The following is a 25,484-nucleotide window of genomic DNA, read 5'->3' as shown; positions in this document are numbered from 1 at the left end:
TGCTGTGGCTGTGACTTAGGCTGGCAGCTGTAGTTCCGATTTGACCCCTAGCCTGGGAACTTCCATATGCCATGGGTGCAGTCCTAAAAAGCAAATAAAATAAAGTTAAATTAAATTAAAAATTTTTTTAAAATAAAATCTTTCCACAAAGAAATTTTCTGACTCAGATGCTTCACTAAAGAATACTTCCTAACATTAAAGGCAGAAATCGAACTCGTGAAATTGAACATGCACTCTGCCTTTAATAGTAGAAGAAATAGGAATATTTACCAACTTATTTTGTGAGACTAGAATACCTTGATACCGAAACCCGATAAGAAATTTGCAAGAAAAGAATGTTAAAAATCTGTGTCTTTCATGAATATAGATGTAGAAATCCATTAGTAAATCAAATCCAAGAATGTATAGAAAAAGAATATATTAATTAATTATGATATAAACGCAATGGTGACTTATTACTTGAAAATAAATGGCTATAATTCACCACATTAACAGAAAGAAAATGAAAAAAGTGTATGATTATTTCATAGATATGAAAAAAGCATTTGATGATATTCCACACCCTTCATAATAAAAACTCTTAGCCAACAGGAGTATAAGAGAATATTCTCAATCTGATAAAGAGTATCTACCAAAAATCTACTGCAAGCATCATGATTAATGATTCAGTATTGAAAGCTTTTCCCTTTGAGATAAATGATAGAGGGATGTTGTTCTCACCACTGCCAGTAAACATTGTGCTAGAGACCAAGCCACTGCATTAAGGTAAAGAAAAGAAATAAAAATCACAGTATCCTTTTGAGCAAGAGGAGTGACTGAGAAGCACAAAGAGAAGACTTTTGGGCCACTGGTAGTGCTTGGTCTTGCTTTTGGTTACACAGATGTGTTTTTGCTTTGTGGAAATTATTGGAGTTGTACACATATAATTTATGTATTTTTTTCTTTGTATACTTCAGTGAAAAACTAAAAATTTAAATTTGTACCTTGATATGACTACTATTATTATTTTATCTACTACAGAGTATATATATATGGATGATATGTATTAACTTCTCTGTTAATGGGCATTTAGAATGTTTCCAATTTTTTCCTCTCACTTATATTGCTGCAGTGAAGTATTTTGCTTCCCTATCCTAACAAGTGATCATGAAAAAGTGAAGTTACTACGTCATAGTAATTGTTCAAATAGCTATTATCAAAATGCCCTGCAAATTGACTATACTGATTTATACTCTGCCGCTGGTGACTGGAGAGTAATATAGCAGCTTTTTTTTTTCATTCAATTTTATATGGCCATTTTCTTATATCTTTAAAAACGTTCCTTGCAAAAACTGTTTTTAATACCCATGTACTTTTCCATAGCCTTTTCCTTTGTCGGACATTGCTTCCTTTTTTTATATTTTATGTAAGAAACTAAAATGTACATTTTGTTATGCCAGTCTTTCAACATTGCTAATCATCTCTGTATATTCCACAACACCTAGCACATTTCTATGTTATATAACTGAACTTAATATTTGCTGATTGAATGAAGGGAATATCCTGCTCTATCATAACTATCACCCCTTTCCTGCCAACTCTCCTTTCTTCTGCCTCAGTATTATTCCATACTTACCCCAGTGCTCTATAAGTAAATTCTTGTCTGCTCTTCAAGACATATCCTCTCTTGTCTGCTCTTGATCTTGGCTCTCATCTTCTCCTGACAGCCCCGTTCCTGTCAGCCTGTGTTTATTTCCACCTAGCAATCCATTTCCCCAAAATTATATACAAAATATATGCAAATTATACAAAACACATTTGCTCTGTATCTTGAAACATAAAATCTGCGTCTTGACTGTTTGAGATAAAGTGCTTTTTATTTAATGTTCATGTATGTTTCCCATGTCTTGTTCACTCCATAGCTTATTAGGAGTGCTCGCTGACCATTTAAATGCAGAGATCGCTGGTGGTACAATAACATCTAAGCAAGATGCAATGGATTATATCACCTGGACTTACTTTTTCCGACGTCTTATCATGAACCCCAGGTAAGCACAGGCCTGCTATTTATCTTTCTTTTATGCACTGAAAGAAAATATATGTGAAAGTAGTAATATCTAAATCCAAGTACATAACAAAAAAGCCGGAATATTGGACTTCCTAGGTATATGAATTTGCCCAGAAAATCAGATGATGTCTCTCATATGATCACAGTTATTATGATATATTAAAAAATAATTGTGTGCATTTTATTAGCTGATTTTAGTTAACTTAGAATATGCTCAAGGCCTTCTCTCTGTAGTTAGGTGGACAAGACACCTGAAGTCATTAAGAAATGTGCTTAATTAAATTACATTGAGGAGTTCCCATCGTGGCGCAGTGGTTAACGGATCCGACTAGGAACCATGAGGTTGCGGGTTCAGTCCCTGCCCTTGCTCAGTGGGTTAAGGATCTGGCGTTGCCGTGAGCTGTGGTGTAGGTCGCAGACGCGGCTCGGATCCCGCGTTGCTGTGGCTGTGGCGTAGGCCGGTGGCTACAGCTCCGATTGGACCCCTATCCTGGGAACCTCCATATGCCGCGGGAGCGGCCCAAGAAATAGCAAAAAAAAAGACAAAAAAAAATTACATTGAGTAATTTATTAATGACTGACTTGGGTACAGTTGAAAGTCAGAGAAGAGTGAGGCCTATGAAATTGTAGGGGGAGGAATTTGTGACGTATTTGTAAGGGTTAACGGGAACCCTGCAAGAGGAATAAAATTGGGGGAGTTATAATACATATCTTTTACTCAAGACAGGATACATTGTACCTTCATTCCTCACCTATTCATCAGATGTTAGACTAGATACTGAGCATGAAGATGAGTGTATGTCATCCCTTATCATCCAGCACTTATCTTTTAATGTGGAAAAAGACATAAACCATTACAATGTAAATCATAAATGCTCTTAATGGACTATTTGTAAGCCTATGCGAATGAAAGCTTCACAAGACTAGTGATACTTCAGCCAGATCTTGAATCTGGAACAGGAATAGAAAAGGTGGAAGACATAAAAATACTAGAGGAACAAAGACCCTCAAGACTTAAAAGAGCCTCTAGAGAATGAGAAGTTTGATGTAGAGCTTAGAGGGTAGAGTAAAAAAGTAAAAAAAATTGTCTTGACCAGAAAGTGGGCCAAGTGCCAGAGAATATAGGGCCTATATGCCATGCTAAGCAGTTTATATCTGATCCTATTGGCTGTGGTTGGAGGTTTTTATTGTTTTATGTTTTGGCCACACCCATGGCATGCAGAAGTTCCAGGAGCAGGGATCAAACCTCTGCCACAACAGTGACAACACCAGATCCCTTACCCACAGCGCTACCAGGGAACTCTGGAAGTTTTTAAAAAATATTTTAGCATCACCAAATTAGATTTTTGTTAGTGTCGTTGTTGTTTTCTTTTTACCTTCTGACTCTCTTTACCCATTCTTCCCACCCTTATCCTCCCACCTCTGGCAGCCACCAATCTGTCCTTTGGTATTTTGTTTTGGTTTTGGTTTTTGGTTCTACATGTAAGAGAGATTGTATGCTATTTGTCTTTCTCTGACTTGTTTCACTTAGCATAATATCGTAGTGGTCCATCCATATTGTTGCAGATGGCATAGTTTTGATTTTATGGCTGAATAATATTCATTTGTATGTCTGTACCACAATTTCTTTATCCGTTCATCCACTGATAGATACTTAGGTTGTTTCCGTGTTCTGGCTATTGTAAATAATGCTGCACTGAACATGGGGGTGCATATATCTTTTCAAATTAGTGTTTTCATTTTCTTCTGATAAACACTGGCTTTCTTTCAATACTCATGGCACCATGGTAAGGAGTGAGCTGGAATGGGGAAACATTTGTAGCAGGGAGACCAACTAGGATGCTTTTTAACCTTTGACCAAGAAAGATAGGACCTTAACAGATGCAGAGGGAATGGAAGAAAGTCAAAGATAAGAGATGTTCCTGATATGAGTAAGAGGGAATACTAAACCATTGTATACTATCTTGAACAGAGAGATCATTATAAACCTGGTGAAATGAAATTACTAAATCTTTTGGCACTTTAACAAATTTGTCTCCCTTCAGCCAACATTTCCGCTTAACATAGGTAGGAGTTTGAGAATATGGTGACGATTTACTCAGTTTCCTCAGCTATTAGGGCCTCTGGATTAGGTACAAAATATCATTTGAGAAAATGACTGAAAAACTAATGAGCTAGCTATACAACACTGCAGACTTTCCATAGTAAACAGATTCTATGATGGGATAGACGTTACATGTACCCTAGTCCAACCTTCCTGTTTGATAGTGAGGAAATGGAGCATGGAAACTTAAAGTGACTTGTCTTGGATCCCATAATTACTTTTTTTTTGTTGTTTTTAGTTACTCAAATGAGTTTATCACATCTATAGTTGTATAATGATCATCACAGTCCAATCTCACAGGTTTTCCAACCCAAACCCAAGCTCAAAACTCCAGGGTGACCCAGTCATAGGGGACTCCACAGTACTGCAGGATTTACTTACAGGAGCTCCACCAGATTCCCACAGTAAATATCAGAGAAAAATCCCCTTGGGCTTCTAGCAAAGGGAGGGGAAAAGAACCCTTCTGAAATACTCCAGAGCACCCTGTCCTTAACAAGGCCTGCTTTCAGGAGAAACTAGTTAAGCAGAGCCTAACCTGTTGGGGTATCATCAGAGCCTAACTAACCCTGGGAAAGGAAATACCCAACTGTACCCAGCTCTAGCTATGCACATGGGAGAAGGGAAATACCCCATTCCTGCCCATCCTTTCTCATCTAAGGCGGGAGAGTGGAAAAAAAGGGAAAACTCTGTGAAGTTCACAATTCAGAAGCAGACCTAATCACATGACTATAGAATACTTCCCCATACTGCCATGCCCCAGCTCACCACATTACCTAAGGCCTATTTATAGCAGTCCTTTTTACCCAGTTCATTGCGTCCATCTATCCAGAAAAAAATGACAAGGTATACCAAAAGGCTAAAAGCACAATTTGAAGAAATGGGGCCATCATCAGAATCAGACATGGCAAGGATGTTGGAACCATCAGATCAGGAACTTAAAACAACTATGATTAATACATAATATCAGACAGTGTAAGTGGAGAGATGGAAGTATTTTTTTTAAGTCTACTCTATTTATTTATTTATTCACATCTGTAGTTGTTTAATGATCGTAACAACCCAATTTCACAGGATTTCCATCCCATAACCCAAGCACATCCCCCCACCACCCAAACTGTCTCCTCCAGAGACCATAAGTTTTCCAATGTCTGTGAGTCAGCATCTGTTCTGCAAAGAAGTTCAGTCTGTCTTTTTTTCAGATTCCACATGTCAGTGAAAGCATTGGATGTTGCTGTCTCATTGTATGGCTGACCTCACTTAGCATGATAATTTCTAGGCCCATCCATGTTGCTAAAAATGCTGGTATTTCGTTCATTTTAATGGCTGAGTAATATTCCATTGTGTATATGTACCACATCTTGAGCCACTCCTCTCTCGATGGACATTTAGGTTGTTTCCATGTCTTGGCTATTGCAAACAGTGCTGCAATGAACATCAGAGTACGTGTGTCTTTGCGAGTCGTGGTTTTCTCTGGATAGATGCCCAGGGGTGGGATTGCTGGATCAAATGGTAGTTCTATGTTTAGCTTCCTGAGGAATCTCCATACTGTTTTCCACAGTGGTTGCACCACTTTACAATACCACCAACAGTGTCATAGGGTTCCTTTTTCTCCACACCCTCTCCAGCACTTATTGTTTGTTGACATTTTGATGGTGGCCATTCTGGCTGGTGTAAGGTGGTACCTCAGAGTGGTTTTGATTTGCATTTCTCTAGTAATGAGTGATGTTGAACATCATTTCATGTGTTTCTTGGCCATCTGTATGTCTTCTTTGGAGAACTGTCTGTTTAGATCTTCTGCCCATTTTTTGATGGGGTTGTTTGTTTTTTTGGTATGGAGCTGCAGAAGGAGTTTATAAATTTTGGAGATTAATCCCTTGTCAGTCGATTCACTTGCAAAGATTTTCTCCCATTCTGTGGGTTGTCTTTTTGTTTTGCTTAGGGTTTCCTTTACTGTGCAGAAACTTTTCAGTTTGATTAGGTCCCATTTGTTTATTTTTGTTTTTATTGTCAATACTCTGATAGGTGGATCTGAGAAGATGTTGCTATTCTTTATGTTAGAGAGTGTTTGGCCTATGTTTTCCTCTAAGAGTTTTAGAGTGTCTGGTCTTATATCTAGGTCTTTAATCCATTTGGAGTTTATTTTTGTGTATGGTGTTAGGAGTGTTCCAATTTCATTCTTTTCCATGTGGCTGTCCAGTTTTCCCAGAACCTCTTATTGAAGGGGCTGTCTTTTCTCCATTATATATTCTTGCCTCCTTTGCCATGGATGAGTTGGCTGTAGGTGCGTGGGTTGAATTCTGGGCTTTCTATTCTGTTCCACTGATCTATATTTCTGTCTTTGTGCCAGTACCATACGGTTTTGATGATTGTTGCTCTGTAGTATAGTCTGAAGTCCAGGAGCCTGATTCCTCTAGCTCCATTTTTGTTTTTCAGGATGTCTGGCTATTCTGGGTCTTTTGTGCGTCCAAACAAACTTTAAAATATTTTGTTGGAGTTCTGTGAAGAACGTCCTTGGTAATTTGATAGGGATTGCATTTAATCTGTAGATTGCCTTAGGCAGTATGGTCATTTTGATAATATTGACTCTTCCAATCCATGAGCATGGTATGTCTTTCCATCTATTTGTGTCATCTTTGATTTCTTTCATCAGTTGCTTGTAGTTTTCAGAGTATAGGTCTTTTGTCTCTTTAGGTAGGTTTACTCCTAGGTACTTTATTCTTTTGGATGCAATGGTAAGCAGGATTGCTTCCCTAATTTCTCTTTCTGATCTTACATTGTTAGTGTATAGAAATGCCATTGATTTCTATGTATTAATTTTGTATTCTGCGACTTTTCCAAATTCATGGATGAGCTCTAACAGTTTTCTGGTAGAGTCTTTAGGATTCTCTAGGTATAGTATCATGTCATCTTCACATAGTGATAGTTTTACTTCTTCCTTTCCAATTTGGATTCCTTTTATTTCTTTTATTTCTCTGTTTGCTGTGGCTAGGACTTCCAAAACTATGTTGAATAGTAGTGCAAGAGCGGACATCCTTGTCTTGTTCCAGAGCTCACTGGGAATTCTTTCAGCTTTTCACCATTGAGAGTGATGCTTGCTGTGGGTTTGTCATATATGGCCTTTATTATGTTGAGGTAGGTTCCCACTATGCCCACTTTCTGAAGGGTCTTTATCAGAAATGGGTGATGTATTTTGTCAAAGGTTTTTTTCCACATCTATTGAGAGGATCATAATGGTTTATATTCTTCAGTTTGTTAATGTGGTGTATCACACTGATTGCTTTGTGCATATTGAAGAACCCTTGCATTCCTGGGATAAATCCCACTTGATAAGAACATACATATCAATAATTACCTTAAATGTTAATGAACTAAACGCCCCAACCAAAAGACATAGACTGGCTGAATGATACAAAAACAAGATCCATATATATGCTGTCTTCAAGAGACCCACTTCACTCCTAGGGACACATACAAATTGAAAGTGAGAGAATGGAAGAAAATATTCCATGCAAACAGGGATCAAAAGAAAGCTGGAGTAGCAATACTCATAACAGACAAAGTATACTTTAAAATGAAGAATATTTTAAGGGACAAAGAAGGTCATTACATAATGATCAAAAGATCAATACAAGAAGAAGATAGAACAATTTCAAATCTACGCACCCCACATAGGTTCACCACAATATATAAGGTAACTGCTAACAACCTTAAAAGGACAGATCAACAATAACACAGTCATAGTGGGGGACTTTAACACCCCATTACAGCAATGGACAGATCAACCAGACAGAAAATCAATAAGGAAACACAGGCTCTGAATGAAGCATTAGACCAGGTGGACTTAATAGATATTTATAGGACATTTCATCCAAAAGCAGCAGAATACACATTCTTCTCAAATGCACATGGAACATTATCTAAGAGTGATCATATCCTGGGCTACAAATCAAACCTCAGTACCTTTAAGAAAATCGAAATCATATCAAGCATCTTTTCTGACCATAGCGCTATACCACTGGAAATCAACAAGAAAAAAACTGCAAAAACACAAACACATAGAGACTAAACAACTTTCTGCTAAGCAATCAGTGGATCATTGAAGAAATCAAAGAGGAAATTAAAAAATACCTAGCAGCGGGAGTTCCCGTGGTGGCGCAGTGGTTAACGAATCCGACTAGGAACCATGAGGTTGCGGGTTCGGTCCCTGCCCTTGCTCAGTGGGTTAACGATCCGGCATTGCCGTGAGCTGTGGTGTAGGTTGCAGATGCGGCTCAGATCCCGAGTTGCTGTGGCTCTGGCGTAGGCCAGTGGCTACAGCTCCGATTAGACCCCTAGCCTGGGAACCTCCATATGCCGCAGGAGCGGCCCAAGAAATAGCAAAAAAAAAAAGACAAAAAAAAATACCTAGCAGCAAATGACAACAAAGAGACAACACTCCAAAGCCTATTGGACTCAGCAAAAGCCATTCTAAGAGGAAAGTTTATAGCAATACAAGCCCACCTCTGGAAACAAAAAGCTCAAATAAACAAGCTAACTTTACATCTAAAGCTGCTCGAGAAAGAAAAATAGACAAGACCTAAAGTTAGTAGAAGGAAAGAAATCATACAGATCAGAGAAGAAATCAATGAAATACAAACAAAGAAAACCGTAGAAAAGATCAATGAAACGAAAAGCTGGTTCTTTGAAAAGATCAACAAAATTGATACACCCTTAGCCAGACTTCTCACAAAAAGAGTGAGGACTCAAATCAATAAAATTACAAATGAAAAAGGAGAAGTTACAACGGACATTACATAAATGCAGAGAATCATAAGAGACTACTATATGTAACTTTATGCCAATAAAATGGAAAACTTAGAAGAAATGGACAAATTCTTAGAAAAGTACAATCTTCCAAAACTAATCCAAGATGAAACAGAAAAGATGAATGGACCAATCACAAGAACTGAAATTGAAACTGTGATTTAAAAATTCCAACAAACGAAAGTCCAGAACCCGATGGCTTCACAGGTGAATTCTATCCAACATTTAGAGAAGAGCTAACACTTATCCTTCTGAAACTATTTCAGAAAATTGCAGAGGAAGGGATACTCCCAAACTCATGAGGCTGCCATCACCCTGATACCAAAACCAGACAAAGATACCACAAAAAAGAAAACTACAGGCCAATTTCACTGATGAACATCGATGCAAAAATCCTCAACAAAATACTAGCAAACCGCATCCAACAATACATCAAAAGAATTGTACACCATAATTATTTTTTATATAGCCAGGCCTTAAAAAACCTAGGTTTTCTAACTCACTCCTCGTTTCTTATCATAAGAATAGAGGCAATTAATGTGGTAGAAAGAACTTTGACTTGCAGTCAGAACTCTGATTCTTGTTTCAGCACTGCCCTTTGTTTACTGTGTGACCTTGATCACTTCACCTCTCTTAGCATCACTTTCTTCATCTGAAAAGTGATTAATAGTACCTCCTTTACAAGATCCTGTTGAAAATCAAATACATGAATTAAAGTCTTTCTAGGTTTTGTTTTAATTATGAAGAACTTAATGTTGATTAGTGAGCCTTTACTCCTGTACTCCCTTCCAGTAGTTTTACTGGTCTAGACCATCCTAAAGAGATTGTTAGATACTGCCAACCTAGTCATTTCTTTCACCTTATCTGATTAGTAAATAGGAGAACAATTCTCTGAGGCAGATTGCATTCTTTATCAAATTATAGTTCATTACTGAATCCACAGATACATTGAATTTTGTGTATCTTCTTAAAAAATTAACTTTTCATTTTCAAACAATGTGAGACCTTAAAAATTGCAAAAATAGTACAAACAAGCACTGTATACCCATCACCCAGCTTCCTCAAGTATTAACATCTTACATGACCATAGTACAGTTATCCAAACCAGGAAATTTACTTTTATGCAATAGTATTAACTAATCTACAAGCTTTATTCACATTTCATCAATATTTCCACTAATGTTCCTTTTCTGTTGAAGATCCAATTTAGTATCCTGCATTGCATTTAGTTGTTCTGTCTCCTTAGTTCATTCCAATCTGTGATGCTTCCTCAGTATTCCTTTGTCTGTCATAACCTTTATACTTTAGAAGAATACTGGCCAATTATTTTGTAGAATGTCCTTCAGTCAGTATTTGCCTAAAGTTTTCTCAACCATAAATTCAGGATCTGTCTTTAGAGCAAGAAGACTGTAGAAATAATGCTGTCTGTGCTCTTCTCAGTGCATAATACTCAGTAGTCTTAGGCCTAAAGTCACAGTCGTCGGTGTGTAGAATGGAGAGGGCACTGTCCATCTCAACTCCCTCTCATCAGAACGAACCCCAGGGGACTCCCCGCCTCTGCTGGGGTTCTGTATTTAAAATATCACCTGTCTGAAAGACACCCCCCCCAAAAATGTGTTACTCCCATCTGCTTTCCATCAGCTTACAGCCTCATTTCTCCACCTGCCCTTCTGAATGTTGCCACATGGACTTCTCACCACCATTTCAAATTCACGTGTCCAAAACTGAATCATGTATCAAAATTTTGCTCAGCTCTCACTTTTTTACTTTTGTTAATGTTATCACTACATCTATTTATGTTTTCTTCAACTGTCAAATTTACTTTTTAATTTTTTTCTTCCCTTACTTCCTTCTTTCTTCACCTGCTTAACCTGCTTTTAGTCTAGCCTAATTTGCATACTGTCAGCGTATTGATCAGAAATTACATGTATTATATTGAAGGTGGGAACTAGATAAGGTTTATTTAGTGGATATAGAATACCTTGAGTCTTTAAATTCAGATAATGAGTAGGAGATTGTCCAGTGTTACAAGTTTCCAGCCATGAGTATGAGATGAACCAAGAACACACTTGGAGACCCCAGTCAGGTTACAGGTCCCACTGACAGAGGACTTGAGGAAGCATCACTCCCTTTTACTCTGGTTACAAACTGCCTTCTACTTACTATGAGAGGGCAGAGATCGAGTTGACAGAGTCAGAAGATGCTGAGCTCACCCACCCTCGTGAACACATCAAAACTAAAACTTCACTTGGAGCACCTCTCACTGAAAACCTGGAGACTAGCAGAATGGCTCTTCTACAAACAGGGCTGTAAAGGAAGATTCACAGGGAGTCTAATAAGAAGGGAGGAAAAGCACCCTGGCAGGGGACTAGAGGAGGGGATGTCACAGACTCTGGGATCCTCCTTAGGGAGCAAGGGATTCAAATGACATATTAGGCACCCTAGCCCTGGGGTCCCACACCATCATCAAGATGATCTGTCTTAGCTGATCTGAAGACCACAGGGTTTAGTAGAGGGCTATAAGAAACTGAAATTCTGCTCCTGAAGAGCATGCACAGTCTTTCCTAATCCTGGTCGTAGCCTGGGAGCCGCAGATTGAAAGCTGTCTGGGATCATGGCTGGCTTGCCAGGACTGCCTCAGCATGCCTTGTGTTTCCTCCTGTCTCTCCATCCTACACTCACAGCCCTACCCTAATCCAACGCATGACATTTGTATTTACTCAGTTTTGTTTTTTGTTTTTTTTGTTTGTTTTGTTTTGTTTTGGTCTTTTTGTCTTTTTAGGGCCACACCTGTGGCATATGGAAGTTCCCAGACTAGGGGTCTAATCAGAGCTGTAGCTGCTGGCCTACGCCAGAGCCACAGCAATGCGGGATCCCAGCCGTGTCTGCGACCTACACCACAGCTCACGGCAATGCCAGATTCGTAACCCACTGAGCAAGGCCGGAGATCGAACCCGCAACTTCATGGTTCCTAGTCGGATTTGTTTCCACTGAGCCACAACGGGAACTCCCTTTACTCAGATGTTTAGATTTAATAACTGTGGTGCTATTCTTGATTCTTTTCTTTTGCGCAACCTCCATCCTCATCCATTAGAAAGTCTTATTGAGTCTAGCTCAAAACATATCTCTTCATTCCCGTTGTCACCACCCAAGGTGGCCCCTGGGTCACCACCATCATTAATTCCATGCTCACTTCCACTTCAATACATTTTCCACTAAGCAGCAAAAGTGATCTTCACATGTAAATTGATGTATGTCATTTGTTTAGCTTAGAACCTTTTAATGCGCTGGAACACCCCTCCCTCATGTATCTGCTTAGTTCGCTTCCTTCAACTATCTGTTCAATGGTACCCTTAATCAGGGAGGCCTTCTCTACTTGTTAATGTATGACATTTCAGTACTATCCTTGCTACTCCCTATCCCCTCTACCCTGCTTATTTATGTCAATGGAAATTGTCATAACTTGACATACTTGCTTAGTATCTGTCATTCCCACTAGAATGTTAATTCCCTAAGAGCATGACCTTTACTTGACACACAGAAGGAGCTCAATAAATGTTGGTTTTATAAGTGAACAAATGACTGTCTTAGTACTTAAAATAAAAATCCAGCTCCTTTGTAAACAAATGGCACCTAATCAAACTTAAAAGCTTTTGCACAGCAAAGGAAGTCATAAATAAAATGAAGTGAAAACCTACAAAATGGGAAAACATATTTGCAAACAATGTGATCGACAATAGATTAATATCCAAAATATGCAAACATTCATACAACTCAGTACAGAAAATACCAACAGCCCAATCAAAAAATGGGCAGAAGACCTAAATAGACATTTCTTCGAAGAAGACATGCGTATGGTCAACAGACGCATGGAAAGATGTTCAGCATTACTAATCATCAGCGAAGTGCACATCAAACCACTAGGAGTTATCACCTGATAGAACTGCTGTTACCAAAAATATAAGCAAATCTATACTCGTGAGAAAGGGGAATCCTTATGCACTGTTGGTGAGAATGAAAACTGGTGTAGCCACTATGGAAAACACTATGGAGATTCCTCAAAAAATCAGAAATAGAACTACCTTATGAGCCAACATTGCCACTTCTAGATATTTTCCCCAAAAAATGGCATGACAATTGAAAAGCTATCTGCACTCCCATTTTTATTATGGCGTTATTTATAATAACCAAGATTTGGAAACAGTAAACCTCCATCAGTGGATGCATGAATAAAGAAGTTGTGATACACACACACACACAGTGGAATGTTATTAAAGCATACAAAAAGAAGGAAAATCTGTCACTTGCAACAACATGGATGGACCTTGAGGGCGTTATGTTAAGCGAAATGTCAGGCAGAGAAAGACAAATACTATATAATCATACTTATATGTAAACTGTTAAGGAAAAAAAACTCATAAGACACAGAAAATAGATTGGTGGTTTCCAGAAGTGAGGGGCACAAACAGATAAAGTGGGTAAAAGTGGTCAAAAGCTATGTACTTACAGCTGTAATTATATGTACTTTACAGTTATAAATAAGTTCTGGGGGAGTTCCGTCGTGGCTCAGTGGTTAACGAATCTGACTAGGAACCATGAGGTTTCGGGTTCCATCCCTGGCTTTGCTCAGTGGATTAAGAACCTGGCATTGCCGTGAGCTGTGGTGTAGGTTGCTGATGTGGCTCAGATCCCATGTTGCTGTGGCTGTGGTGTAGGCTGGTGGCTACAGCTCCGATTGGACCCCTAGCCTGGGAATCTCCATACGCTGCGGGAACGGCCCTAGAAAAGGCGAAAAGACAAAAATAAATAAATAAATAGCCCTGAGATCTAATATATAGCATGGTGACTATAGTTAATAATACTGCATTAGTTTTTGGGTTTTGGTTTTTTTCAGTGTTGACATCTGAACAAAGACTTGAAAGAGGTGAAATGGTTGACCATATGAGTATCTAGCGAACGTTCAGGCCAAGGGAACAGGAGAAGATCTAAGTCAGGCATGCCTGCTTTGTGGAAGGCATAGCAAGAAGTTGTAGCTGAAGTGGAATGAGATGGGGTTAGGGATGTGGGTGGTCAGTGGTAGTCCTGGTCATGTGACACCTTAGTAGGAACTTTCATTTTCATTTTGTATGAAATGAGAACCATTGTAGGGTTTTGATCAGAGGACTGACAGAATCTATGCTTATCATTAAAAGGTCAGTTATAATCATAAATGTTACAAAAAGTTTAAACTTCCCCTGTTGAAATAAATTCTCATATTTACTTTTTAAACCCCAATGAAAATAACTTGAAAGCAACATATCAAATCAAAATGATATAGAAAAGATGAAAATTGGGCACTGAAAAAAGATAGGAAGGAGAATAACAAAGAGAAACCAATAGCAACAGAATTAAAATCAAGCAAAATGAAATTCAAGGCAATAGTTGGGGAGTGGGGAGATGCGCTGGGGGTTTGGGGTGGAAGTGCTGTAAAATTGGGTTGTGATGATCATTGTACAACTACAAATATAATAAAATTCATTAAAAAATAAAAAAATTCAAGACAATAAAGGTTGAAAAGGACAATGATAAATGGTTATAGTGATAATAAGCATAATCACTAAATGTTATGTAGATTGTACATTTTTAGGCAGCTGGAAATATAGCATCAAAATATATAAAGCAAAAACTGATAGATGTCTAAGACATTAACTAAATTATAGCCATGTTGAAAGACTTTTAACACATATCCCTCAAAAATCATGCCAAAAAGATACAAAGTATTTCATAAAAGATTTGAATATCACAGTATCCTTGAATATGTGTGCCTTTGTAGTTCCCCTCTGAAAGAATGTGCCATACTTACAAAAATAAAACAGAAACAAACACAAAAAGGAATGACAAAAAAAATCTGCTTGGCATTTAAGTACTTTGTTCTAGTGGAAGATAAATATACTTATATACTAGAGCTATACAGAAATAAAAATGTTTCAGAACAAAACCTATGGATTTCAATCAAAGCACAATTCCAAGGAATATTCTTATCTTTAGGGCACCTGCAGGAAAGTATTGAAAATACTGAAACGGGGATCTCAGGAAACTAGATGAAGAACATTAGCAAAAGATAAAAACAAGAAAAATTTATAAAAAATATAAATTGAAATTAGTGTAGTAGGAAACAAAAACTATACTAATATTTATTACGGAGTGTCTGCCATATTTGGGATGCTGTTTCAAGAGCCTAACTCATGTATTCCTTGTGGACCCCCTTTTTATAGATGAAGAAACAAGCACAGGGAGATTAAGCAACTTGCCCACAGTCAGGCCACTGGCAGAGGCAGCACTAGAATCCAGTCAGTCTGGTTCCAGAGGCCACATCCTCCATTCCTGGCCCATTATCAGGGCCAGAATTCAAATCTCCGTATACTCTATCCACTTCTCTTTTCAGTCCTTTGATGAAAAGTGTGTTCTCTTTAGAAACAATACCAGACTAATTCTGAATGTATAACACTTTTGTTCATTTGATGCAAAAAAAAAAATTGTCTTTAATATCCATACCTTTATATCTGGATAAAAAGGGGAAAAGTACCTAAATAAAGTTTAATAATTTTTGCATATTTTTTATTTAGTCAGCTTTAGTCCTGCTCTGTAGTTTTATTTCTGATTGGCCCTTATATCTTATTATTGCCTTTGTGAAAATCACCTTTCCACAAAGATAAAGGAAGGAAAGGCACAGGAGTTAAGGAAATTTGTACATTTTTTTTTCCTACTTATATATAGATCTAGTAAAAGTTTTGAGAAGGCTAAAAATCATTGTCTCAAATGAAGAGCTTGTATTATGTATGGTTTTACTGTAAACTTCATACTTCCTGTCATCAGTGCCATAAATTGAGACTTGAATTTTCTTTGAGTGGGAGGGGCTTATGTGCACACTTGTGTGCATGGATATATGTGTAACAAAGAGAAACTGAGGTTTATTTAGGCAAAAACCACTCTTGAAATAGTCATATATGGATAAATAAATATGACCCATTTCTCCAAACCTCTTCGTTTAGTCATATTGCTGTAAAGTGTTCCCAGCACACCACCAGCAAAAAGAAAATTGATGTTGAGAAAGATTTCACTTCCTGGGTTGTTCTATGTCTGTGTATAGTCCTATGTTTTTGATATGTATATATATATGCAAATATATACATATTAAGATACATATTTGTCTGTATAAATATATATGTAGACACATACATATATGTACATTAGGTTGTTCAAATAGATATAAACATATGTACTGGTGCATCATGAAATATAATATATTTCAAATTGAGTTCTGGATTCAATTTGTGTGTTCAGTTTGACTCTCTGTTTTCCCCTGAGAAAGCGTCTAAATATTTCTAGGCAAAAAATGTTGTGGTAGTTTCAGCTGTCCCTGCAACCACTTTCATTATTTGTGTCATTATTACTGCTGCATAATCTGAACATAAAAAAACATGGTGCCGTAACAAATGACTTCCCAGTACTGACAGTTATAGCAGCAGCATTTCAATACTGATGAAAAATTTCCCAGCGAGATCACCGGCCAAGTTTACATAAACCAAACAGGAAATAGCTGCTACTATTCACATTAAATCCAAACTGTTTGGTGTAACTTTATCTATGTTTTACTTTACAATAAAATCTCTTTCATTTTTCAGCTGGTGAAATTTTATCCTTATTAAGGTTAGAAAAAGATAACTTGAGGGTTTCATGTGTGGTATTCTTGTTTGTTCTTTGATAAGATCTTTTAAAGATAATTTTTTAAAAAGTTGTTTCACTTTTTGATTGTTTACATTTAATGAACTTTGTAAATTTTTATGATAGGGAGAGGTTTGTTATGACTTTTTCCCTACTGACTGCTAATAGAAGTCAGCTTGTCTTGCCCATGTGCTAGATGCTGTCAGTATCAAACTGCCTTTGACTTTCACATCTCTCAAGGGACTAGTAATTGTTGTGTTCAAACAGCCTGTAATTGTGATCCCGCTGGCTTTCTCAGTACGCTTCTGGCTATTAGAATCATTAAACAACTCAGCACCTGTTAACAGCATTGTAAATATTCAACCCTGCTTGTGTGCAGGTTGAGTCCAATATAGAGAAATCTTACAGAGCTCAGCCTCATAAATTAGAGCCTCTGACAAGTCAATTATTGTGAAACTGGGTTTCTCTGTGAAATAAATGAAATAGCATGCTGACAAAAAGGTAGGCTGTCTGTTTATGGCAAAGAGAAGATAATGACTTGATGATTCAATGCAGTGAACATGAAACTACATTGTATCCTTTATCCATAATTAAACAGTTGTATACTATTTCTGCTTTAATAACCAATAAATTACAAATTTTGTGCTGTGGAGAGTGCCACATGAAAACAGACCTTTTTATTTAGCTGTTGTACGCTTTTTCAAGTTAGTAAAGTGATTATTGAAATTAATGATATGTAATGTTTTAAGCTAAATACTTATAATTGTTTCGGCTAGAAATTACACAGTGACTGAAAAGTTCACATATGAGAAGCGAAGGCCATATAATGCTAATGAAGATCATGTAAATATAAACTCCATCCTTTATTCATGTTGAGAGAATATATTCTCTCAAAATTTTATGTCACCTAAAAGAAATTCCAATTACATTTAGTTATATTACTTTATTGTGTCTTGTAAGTTATATATCTAATTAAGATGTAGCAGTATCTTACTTTTTAAAGGATTTGAAAATTTTTACATAACCTTAATATCTCAGTTGAAATATTAACAAAGACTAATACTTGGTATAAATCAATAAGGTCATATAACTAACAAAAATAGATACATTTTAGTATTTGTGTTGGCTGTATAGGGAGAAAAGTTTTTATTGATTGAGATTTTACTGTATTCAAGAATGTAATATTTGTCACTTTTAAAAAATAAAGTTTTCACATATTCCAGAATATCTGAAGAAAACTATTTTAGGGATTTTTTAAAAATTCTGATTACCCTCAGATATATTATAAAGGTAAAAGTTTTGATATTGAATAAATCAAATGTCAGTTCAGTTACTTGAATAGTTCATTTCTTCTCATATATAAATCATTAAGAATGTTGGTGAGCACATTGGAAAAGAACAATAATATTATGCAATATCAGTGGAAGTTTTAAGTTATTCTGCACAAAAAAATGCATTAATTTTTAGCCAGTTAGATTGTGAATAATATTTTAGTATAGTTACCAGATAATTTGTTGCAGTCTCAGAGCCATAATTTTACTTGATTTTTTTTTCTTCTTTGCAACTCATTTTAAATGTTTAAAAAATGTTTACTCTGACTGTACTTTATCTGGATAAAAGCCACAAATTTGTCTAAAAATCTTCCCAATAGATTTAAATAAACTTCCAAAGAGATATTAGTCTGTCAAAATATATCTTGTAAATATGTAAAACAGTAAGTAAAATATGTATAAAAGAATGTTTAATTTTTGGAGAAAAATTTTTATCATTAATAGTTTTAAGTATTACTTGTAAGTGTACCAAATTATTTATTAAAGCATAATATAGTAAAGTTGGCATTCCAGTTATTTATTTTATAGGGGAATGGCTTGTGGTAATCAGTAGCAACAACCTTAAGTTTTTTATGTTTTTAAATGGCCTAATAAATTTAAAGATATAAGTGGAGTTTTAACTTTTTCATTTTTGTGGTAATATTGTTTTCATAATGTCTTCCTTCTATAATTTTAATTGCATAAAAAATAACTTAATTCTGTTAGCAAATGATACTATTTATTCAGTATCCTGGGCACATTTTCACTACTTTTTTCAATTTAAAAAAGACTTTATCAACTATGCATTAGTCCAGACAGCTGAAAATAGTGTTAGAAAATTTATAGGCTTAACAAGCCAAAAGAATGTGAAATATAAAGTAAGCACTTACATTGCAGAAAGTTTGGCTGATAAATTTCATTTGTTGGGGAAAAAAATAAAAGACAAAAAAATACTGTTCATAATTTGGGAAAGCTTTGGGGATCTGTCTCTTATGGGGCTTTGAATGTCCAGAATTTTTATTTTCACCTCTAACACAGAATAAATTATTCTAACAATATACTCCTTCTTAGTCATAGCTCAGGATAAAGGAAATATTTATTTTATAATGGTTTCTAATGCTGATTTTTCACCTTCACATATGTCTGGTTAGATGAAAGTCAATACATTTTGTTTAAGTTAACAACAGCACTGATCTGTCTGGAATTTATCTGTTCATTGATAAATGTTGCTTTATTTTGGACTATAAAATGAACTTTTCCAGGAAAGGCAGTGATTTCTCTGCAGACTAAAATTTAAAATAACTACTTCTTTATTTGTAAAAATTAAAATCCTCAGCATATAACTATGATTTACAATTATTTTCTCAAATACATAACCTATTATTAATCTGTACTCACTGAAAACTCTCATATTTGTGTGTACTTGGCCATTTCAGCTAACTTCTCTTTCTAGTGAAAATATATCTTGCCACGGTTTAAGTCCTGCTTGGTGTATTTTTAAATAAATTTTTATAGCATCTTGGCCCCAGATCCTTCCTTTTGGAAGAAAGGGAAATTTTCCTTTCCCATTGAAGAAAGAGAAAAAAAAAAAATCATCATACTTGTTAGGTTAGACTTCTCCCTTTTGAGATTGTTAACACTTTCTTCCCCAGGCTCGGACTGCCTCCTTCCTAGTCCTGTACAAATGTTAAACCCCCATGCTGGGGTTTCAGTGATGAGAGTCTGTTCTCGGAGGACACACTTTCTACTCCTGTTCCTTGATTTGGATGGAGGTGGGGCATGTAATTCCCCATGCTGACTAGGGGACAGGGGTCACTCAACAGGAATTAGACATCTGCCATGACTGTGGGGGCAGCCCCCACCTCTTGGATCTGTTCCCAGACACAGATTCCTAGTGATCTTAGGGGATTTGCCAAAAACCTCTTTAAGCCACAGGGAGGAGCATTCAGGTGAATTGCATGTCCTTAGGCTTTTTACTTAGAAGATATATGAAGCTGAAGCTTTGTGTTTTCTGTGTACATGAGCTTAGAATGCTTTTTTTATTAGCCTGATGATGTTCCTACTAATTTTAGGATATTTATTCCTTAAGCATTAGGGGAATGGCAGATGACTAAATGTCTTAAAAGAACTCATCTACCACCCAAATCAATAGTTCTTGGAGTTTTGTAAAATTACTGAAGATGAATTTTTACATATAAAGAGGAATTATATATTTATATATAATACGCTTCTCACTATTTCAAAAACTAGCACTTGAGTTTAGTTTGCTGTAGATGTGTAACCTGAAATAATGTCAGTTGTATCTGGAAAATTAGTATCTTTTAATGTGATACTGAATTTGATCTGCTTATCTTACCTATTTTTAATGTATTGCCATCGTTCATCAGTGTCAATAAGTCTTAGTATGGGGATTTTGTTCTGTAAAATGGAAATGGTAATTGTAGTTGCTTTATTTCTTTGATTTGTTATAAATGGAATAGTTTCTTTTGAAATTCTGAAAAGAATGATGTGAAACTGGAATGACAGTTTTAATAGGAAATATCTTGAAACAAATAATGACCTTGCTTGTTTTCTAGCTACTACAATTTGAGTGATGTGAGCCATGATTCCGTGAACAAGTTTCTGTCCAATCTGGTTGAAAAGTCTCTGGTTGAATTGGAACAATCCTATTGTATTGAAATTGGAGAGGTACGACTTGGTCATACATGTTGCAATTGAAAAGATTGCCCAGTTCTTTAACAATAGGGCTTTTGCTTCTAATGATACCAAAAAGTTTAATGAAGCTGTTGCAGTAGCAACCTGCATTATGAATTATTAATTTTATGAATATATATATACTTCTACTGTACTTTCTATTTATGTTATTTTATCTTTCTTTCAAAATAGGATAATCGGAGCATTGAACCTCTGACATATGGCCGGATTGCCTCTTATTACTACTTGAAGCACCAAACAGTTAAAATGTTCAAGGAGCGTTTGAAGCCTGAATGTGGTACCGAAGAATTGCTTTCAATTCTGAGTGTGAGTTTCATGATATTATTGCATTGTTTTTAATATAAAGAGATTATATTTTATATATTTCATACCTTCTCTTTTAATTTGGGTCTTAAGTTTGTTGCCATCTAGTTCCTCTTGAAATTTGGCAGGAACTGTTTTAAAGTTTTTTCCTCTGTCAAACAAGATCACTACAAAACAATACATCTGGATCAAGCTCCCCATAGATAAGGTGACCACATGATTTATCATCCAAACTCAGGTGAGTCTGGGTACCAAGATACTAGGTGCAAACTGAGCACTCTTCAGCAGCCAGGTGATCACCCTATCCTTCAACGTAATAACCTCTCTGAATTATAATTGAAAGCTTTTCTTACTGTTTTTGTTTTTTTTTTTTTGAGTAGTTCTTGTTGAAACCATGATATTACTGATCTTTCTTTACGTAAGGATCCACGTGATTAAGTTCTCTTAGAGTTAATGCCAGAAAAGTTAACTCCTCCCATCCCTCCTTCCAAAATATGTACAATCAAATATATCACATGATAAAAAACTGTATTATGTTTATTTTGCTTTTTTGCCAGGAAGCTAAAGGAAGGACTGAATTTAATATTGAAGTTAAAATTACTGTTAAGAGTATCATCTCCACTTCTTTTCTATGTATAATATGTGCATTACTTTCTTCTTGACTGACTCTAAATGACTCTAAGTTTTACCATAAAACTTTGTGGGGGCATTAGTCAGGATATATGTTACAACTAAATACTGTATTTTACTTTACCTTTGAGATGTGTTGGTACTTTTTTAAAAAGTTAACACTCATTGGACTGTAATGTCCTTAAGGCCCTTCTCTTATAAATTCAGTGATTCTACTGTAGTTCGCTTATTAGCTTTTTTCCTACCTCTCCAATTGCTTTATCACTCTCAGTAGGTGTCATATCCCATTCACAGTTTTCCAATTTTTCAGTGTTTTCCCTTTAAGAAACTAGTGTATAGATTTTGTGTGTGGTGTAGGGCCAAATACATTGCAATGAGTCAGAAAAAATTGTTAATGAATCGATGGGTGGGTGAACAAATCCTGTTGAAATCAGTTTTCCACTGTTTGCTGTATAGAAATAAGTAGAGTGTTAAGGAATATGAGGCAGCTATCAAAAAAATGATTTTATTGTCAAATTAACAATTCATTTTTGAGGTAGGAATATATATATTTGTCTTCTTAGGGCTGCACCCATGGCACATGGAGGTGCCCAAGCTAGAGTCGAAACAGAGCTGCAGCCACTGGCCTACACCACAGCCACAGCAACACAAGATTTGAGCTGCGTCTGTGACCTACACCACAGCTCACAGTAATGCCGGATCCTAACGCACTGAGCGAGGCCAGGGATCGAAAGCGCAATGCCATGGTTACTAGTTGGGTTGGTTACTGCTGAGCCACAACAGGAGTTCCAAGAATATTTTTTAAAATGAAGAATTTTGCTTAGATTTCTAATAATGAAGTTTTTATCATTTCCTGGACAGAGATTCATAAAAACAGGATTTATCTATGAGAAAGACATTAAATAATGGTAAATTAATTTCAACAAGCACTTTAAACTAGAATCTGTTAGATTGGTGGCTCAGCAGGTTAAGGATCTGGCATTGTCACTGTTGTGGCTTGGTTTGATGCTGTGCTGTGAGTTGATCCCTGGCTCAGGAACTTCTGCATGCCATGGGCACAGCCCCCACCCCCCAAAAAAGAATATAATATTTCTTTCATATTTACTACCTCGATATATTCACCTAATCAAGTATTTTACAGTACCTGGGAATACGTAATGGTAGCTAACACTTTTGAGCACTTTTCATGTGCCAGGCTCTATTCTAGGAACTTTACATTGATAAATGGATTTAATACTAACAAAAGCACTCATTTGATGTTGATAAACATCCCATTATTATTCCCATTTTACTGATTAACCACCTTGTCCAAGGTTGCACAGCAAGTGAGTCTTTTATAGTCTAGCACCTGAGTGTAGGTTCTTACCCACTGCACTGTGCTATGTCTCATGTCACACACACACACACACACACACACACACACACAATGAGGTGGAAAACACTAAGGCAGGAGGTGCAGAGTATGTCATATTGACACTAGATGCACATTGTTTTGTGGAAGTTTATGAAAACCATATGTCTATTACATTCTGCCCCTTCTATCCCACTAAAAAAAGCCCCAAATGTATATAGTACCAAGGAGTTCAATCATTATTCTCTTTGATCTTTTCTATGAAAAGGCATTGGTTAGAACAAGAGATATGTTCACATCCTTTCAACAGCCTGTTTCTTTCCAGCATTACACTGCCAGCAACACTGATCTCATGGTATATCTTTATTAAATAAAGTCAACCCTTTTGTGAATAATATACCAAGCAGATAATCTATGGATATCTCTATTTATGTATCTATCTATGATAAACTACAGTGTAACATATTTATATTATAGAAATACAGTGTATTTATATAGTTCAGCATACCCCCTTAATGATTTCCACAGCAACAATGATATAATCTGTCCATCCCCTGGGGTTTAGCGCAGAAAATTCTCAGCTTCTGCTGGTTAGTGTCTAAGTCTATAATAGCTAAGTGAGACTTTTTGTTTGTTTGTTTCTAATCTCCGTTTCATTTTTTAAAGTTTTATTGAAGTTTGGTTGATTTACAGTGTTGTGAGTAAGACTTCTAATGGGGCATTAGAAGTGTAGGACTCATTTGGAGAAGGAGATCTCTAGGTACCGCTGTTTTGCTAATTTCTTATCAAGAAATTATTCTCTGGAGTTCCTTTTGTGGCTCAGCAGTAATGAACCCAATTTGTATCCATGAGGACGTGAGTTTGATCCCTGGCTTCTTTCAGTGGGTTCAGGATCCGGTGTTGCCATGAGCTGTGGTGTAGGTCACATACGCAGCTGGGATCCTGCATCACTGTGGCTGTAGTGTAGGCTGGAAGCTACAGCTCCAATTCTATCCTTAGCCTGGGAACTTCTTACTCCACAGGCGTGGCCCTAAACAAAACAAAACAAAACAAAAAACAAAGAAATTACTCTCTTTGTTAGAGAACATATTTGTAACTAAGAGAGAAACGTTAAATAATAAAGCAGTATTGTGTTTGAAGTACTTCTAGTACAATTTCTAGGAGTCATTCTTTCATTAGGAAGTATTTTTAAATTTTTGGGACCACAACAGGGATTCCTAAATGACTCACATATCTTCATTATTTTCTCCACTCTCACTTCCAAAAATATACATTAATGTCCTTGTGATTTTGAAACAAGGAAAAAGAAGTAGTCAAGCAGGAGCTGCAAAGAAGAGAATGACAAATACAATAGGGCCAAGAAAACCAGAGTATGTGAAAGGTCTCTTTCTGTTACCACTGCTTTTGTTTTTATAATGCTTAATAATGTCAGATTATATTTTTGAACAATTCAATGTTATAACTTCATAAGATATAGTCAGTGATGTTTCTAAAGTCATGTTTAAACTTTTTAAAAATAATGTATTAATTATTTTAAAGAGGAAATTTCAGTACTCCTGAAAAGATCACAATTGAAAAGCTTCTTTTCTCTTGAATATTACTTTGAATTCAGTATAATATTTTCATCAGTTTAATTTTGTCAGTGAATAGAGTTTTCTCATTATTTCTTAGTATACATATTGTGTTTAACTTTTGGGTTTTGTTGTTTCTGGTATTAATGATAATGTAGAAATTATATTCATTTAAAATTTTTATTTTAGGTATTATGAATATTTTTCAATGTAATTATTGTTGGTGCAGAGAAAATGAACTAGCAGGTAACCATAGAATGAAAAAAGAGTAGTACAACATTCATTGACTTTCAGCAAGCATTTGAAAATACATAAGCTTTTAAATAAAGAGACAATTTTATTGCCTTTAGGTTTTTTAAAAACTAAAAAGAGAAAGCCATATAATCAGGTCATTTCATGGTGCAGCTTCTTTCATAGTCTTTTTGGCCCTTCAGACCTCCCTATTCCACAGTGTTCCATGGCAGAAGTCAGGTTTGGTTTAAAAGAAAAAAAAATCCATACGTTAGGTACATTTATACCCTATCTTTTAAATTCTGTCCTTTTTGTTTTTTCCTCTGTCAGTAGGCTGGTTGGGGTCCATATATTGTAGAACAGTATTATGTTGACAGTTTCCTTTTGGATGAAAGACAACAGGAAATTGGAGAGTTTAAAGATGAAAACTAAACTCTTCCAAATAGTAAGGAGCTAAGCTAAATGAATCTGTCTTAAGAAGTATCTTAAGCATATGAAGTATGTATAATTTAGATAGTTACTCTACATGTATCCATATTAAACTCCATCCATCATGTTACTACCCACAGACCATACATTGATTCATCCAAAAAATAATTACTTTGTGTAAAACACATACAATATGTAAGGCTCTTTGTAGGGGCAGGAGATCAGATAATGAACATTAGTGACAAATTGTGTGTATGTGTCTGTGTATTAAATTATGGGCCATGGT

At 36.1% G+C, this 25,484-nt stretch overlaps 1 protein-coding gene across 2 annotated transcripts in view; it reads left to right on the top strand.

The window, feature by feature from the left end:
• ASCC3 (activating signal cointegrator 1 complex subunit 3) overlaps positions 1 to 25,484 on the top strand; it is a 330,962-nt gene that overhangs the window by 242,023 nt on the left and 63,455 nt on the right. For both annotated transcript variants that reach the window (XM_047761598.1, XM_047761591.1), the window contains 3 exons: positions 1,902 to 2,027; positions 20,545 to 20,656; positions 20,855 to 20,989. In XM_047761598.1, the coding sequence (XP_047617554.1) occupies positions 1,902 to 2,027; positions 20,545 to 20,656; positions 20,855 to 20,989 (373 nt within the window). The remainder of the gene's footprint in view (positions 1 to 1,901; positions 2,028 to 20,544; positions 20,657 to 20,854; positions 20,990 to 25,484) is intronic.

Source organism: Phacochoerus africanus, chromosome 2 (assembly GCF_016906955.1).
Source record: "Phacochoerus africanus isolate WHEZ1 chromosome 2, ROS_Pafr_v1, whole genome shotgun sequence".
NCBI classification, from domain to species: domain Eukaryota; kingdom Metazoa; phylum Chordata; class Mammalia; order Artiodactyla; family Suidae; genus Phacochoerus; species Phacochoerus africanus.
The sequence above is the reverse complement of the archived record's forward strand: the minus strand, read 5'-3'. Positions and strand labels throughout refer to the sequence as shown.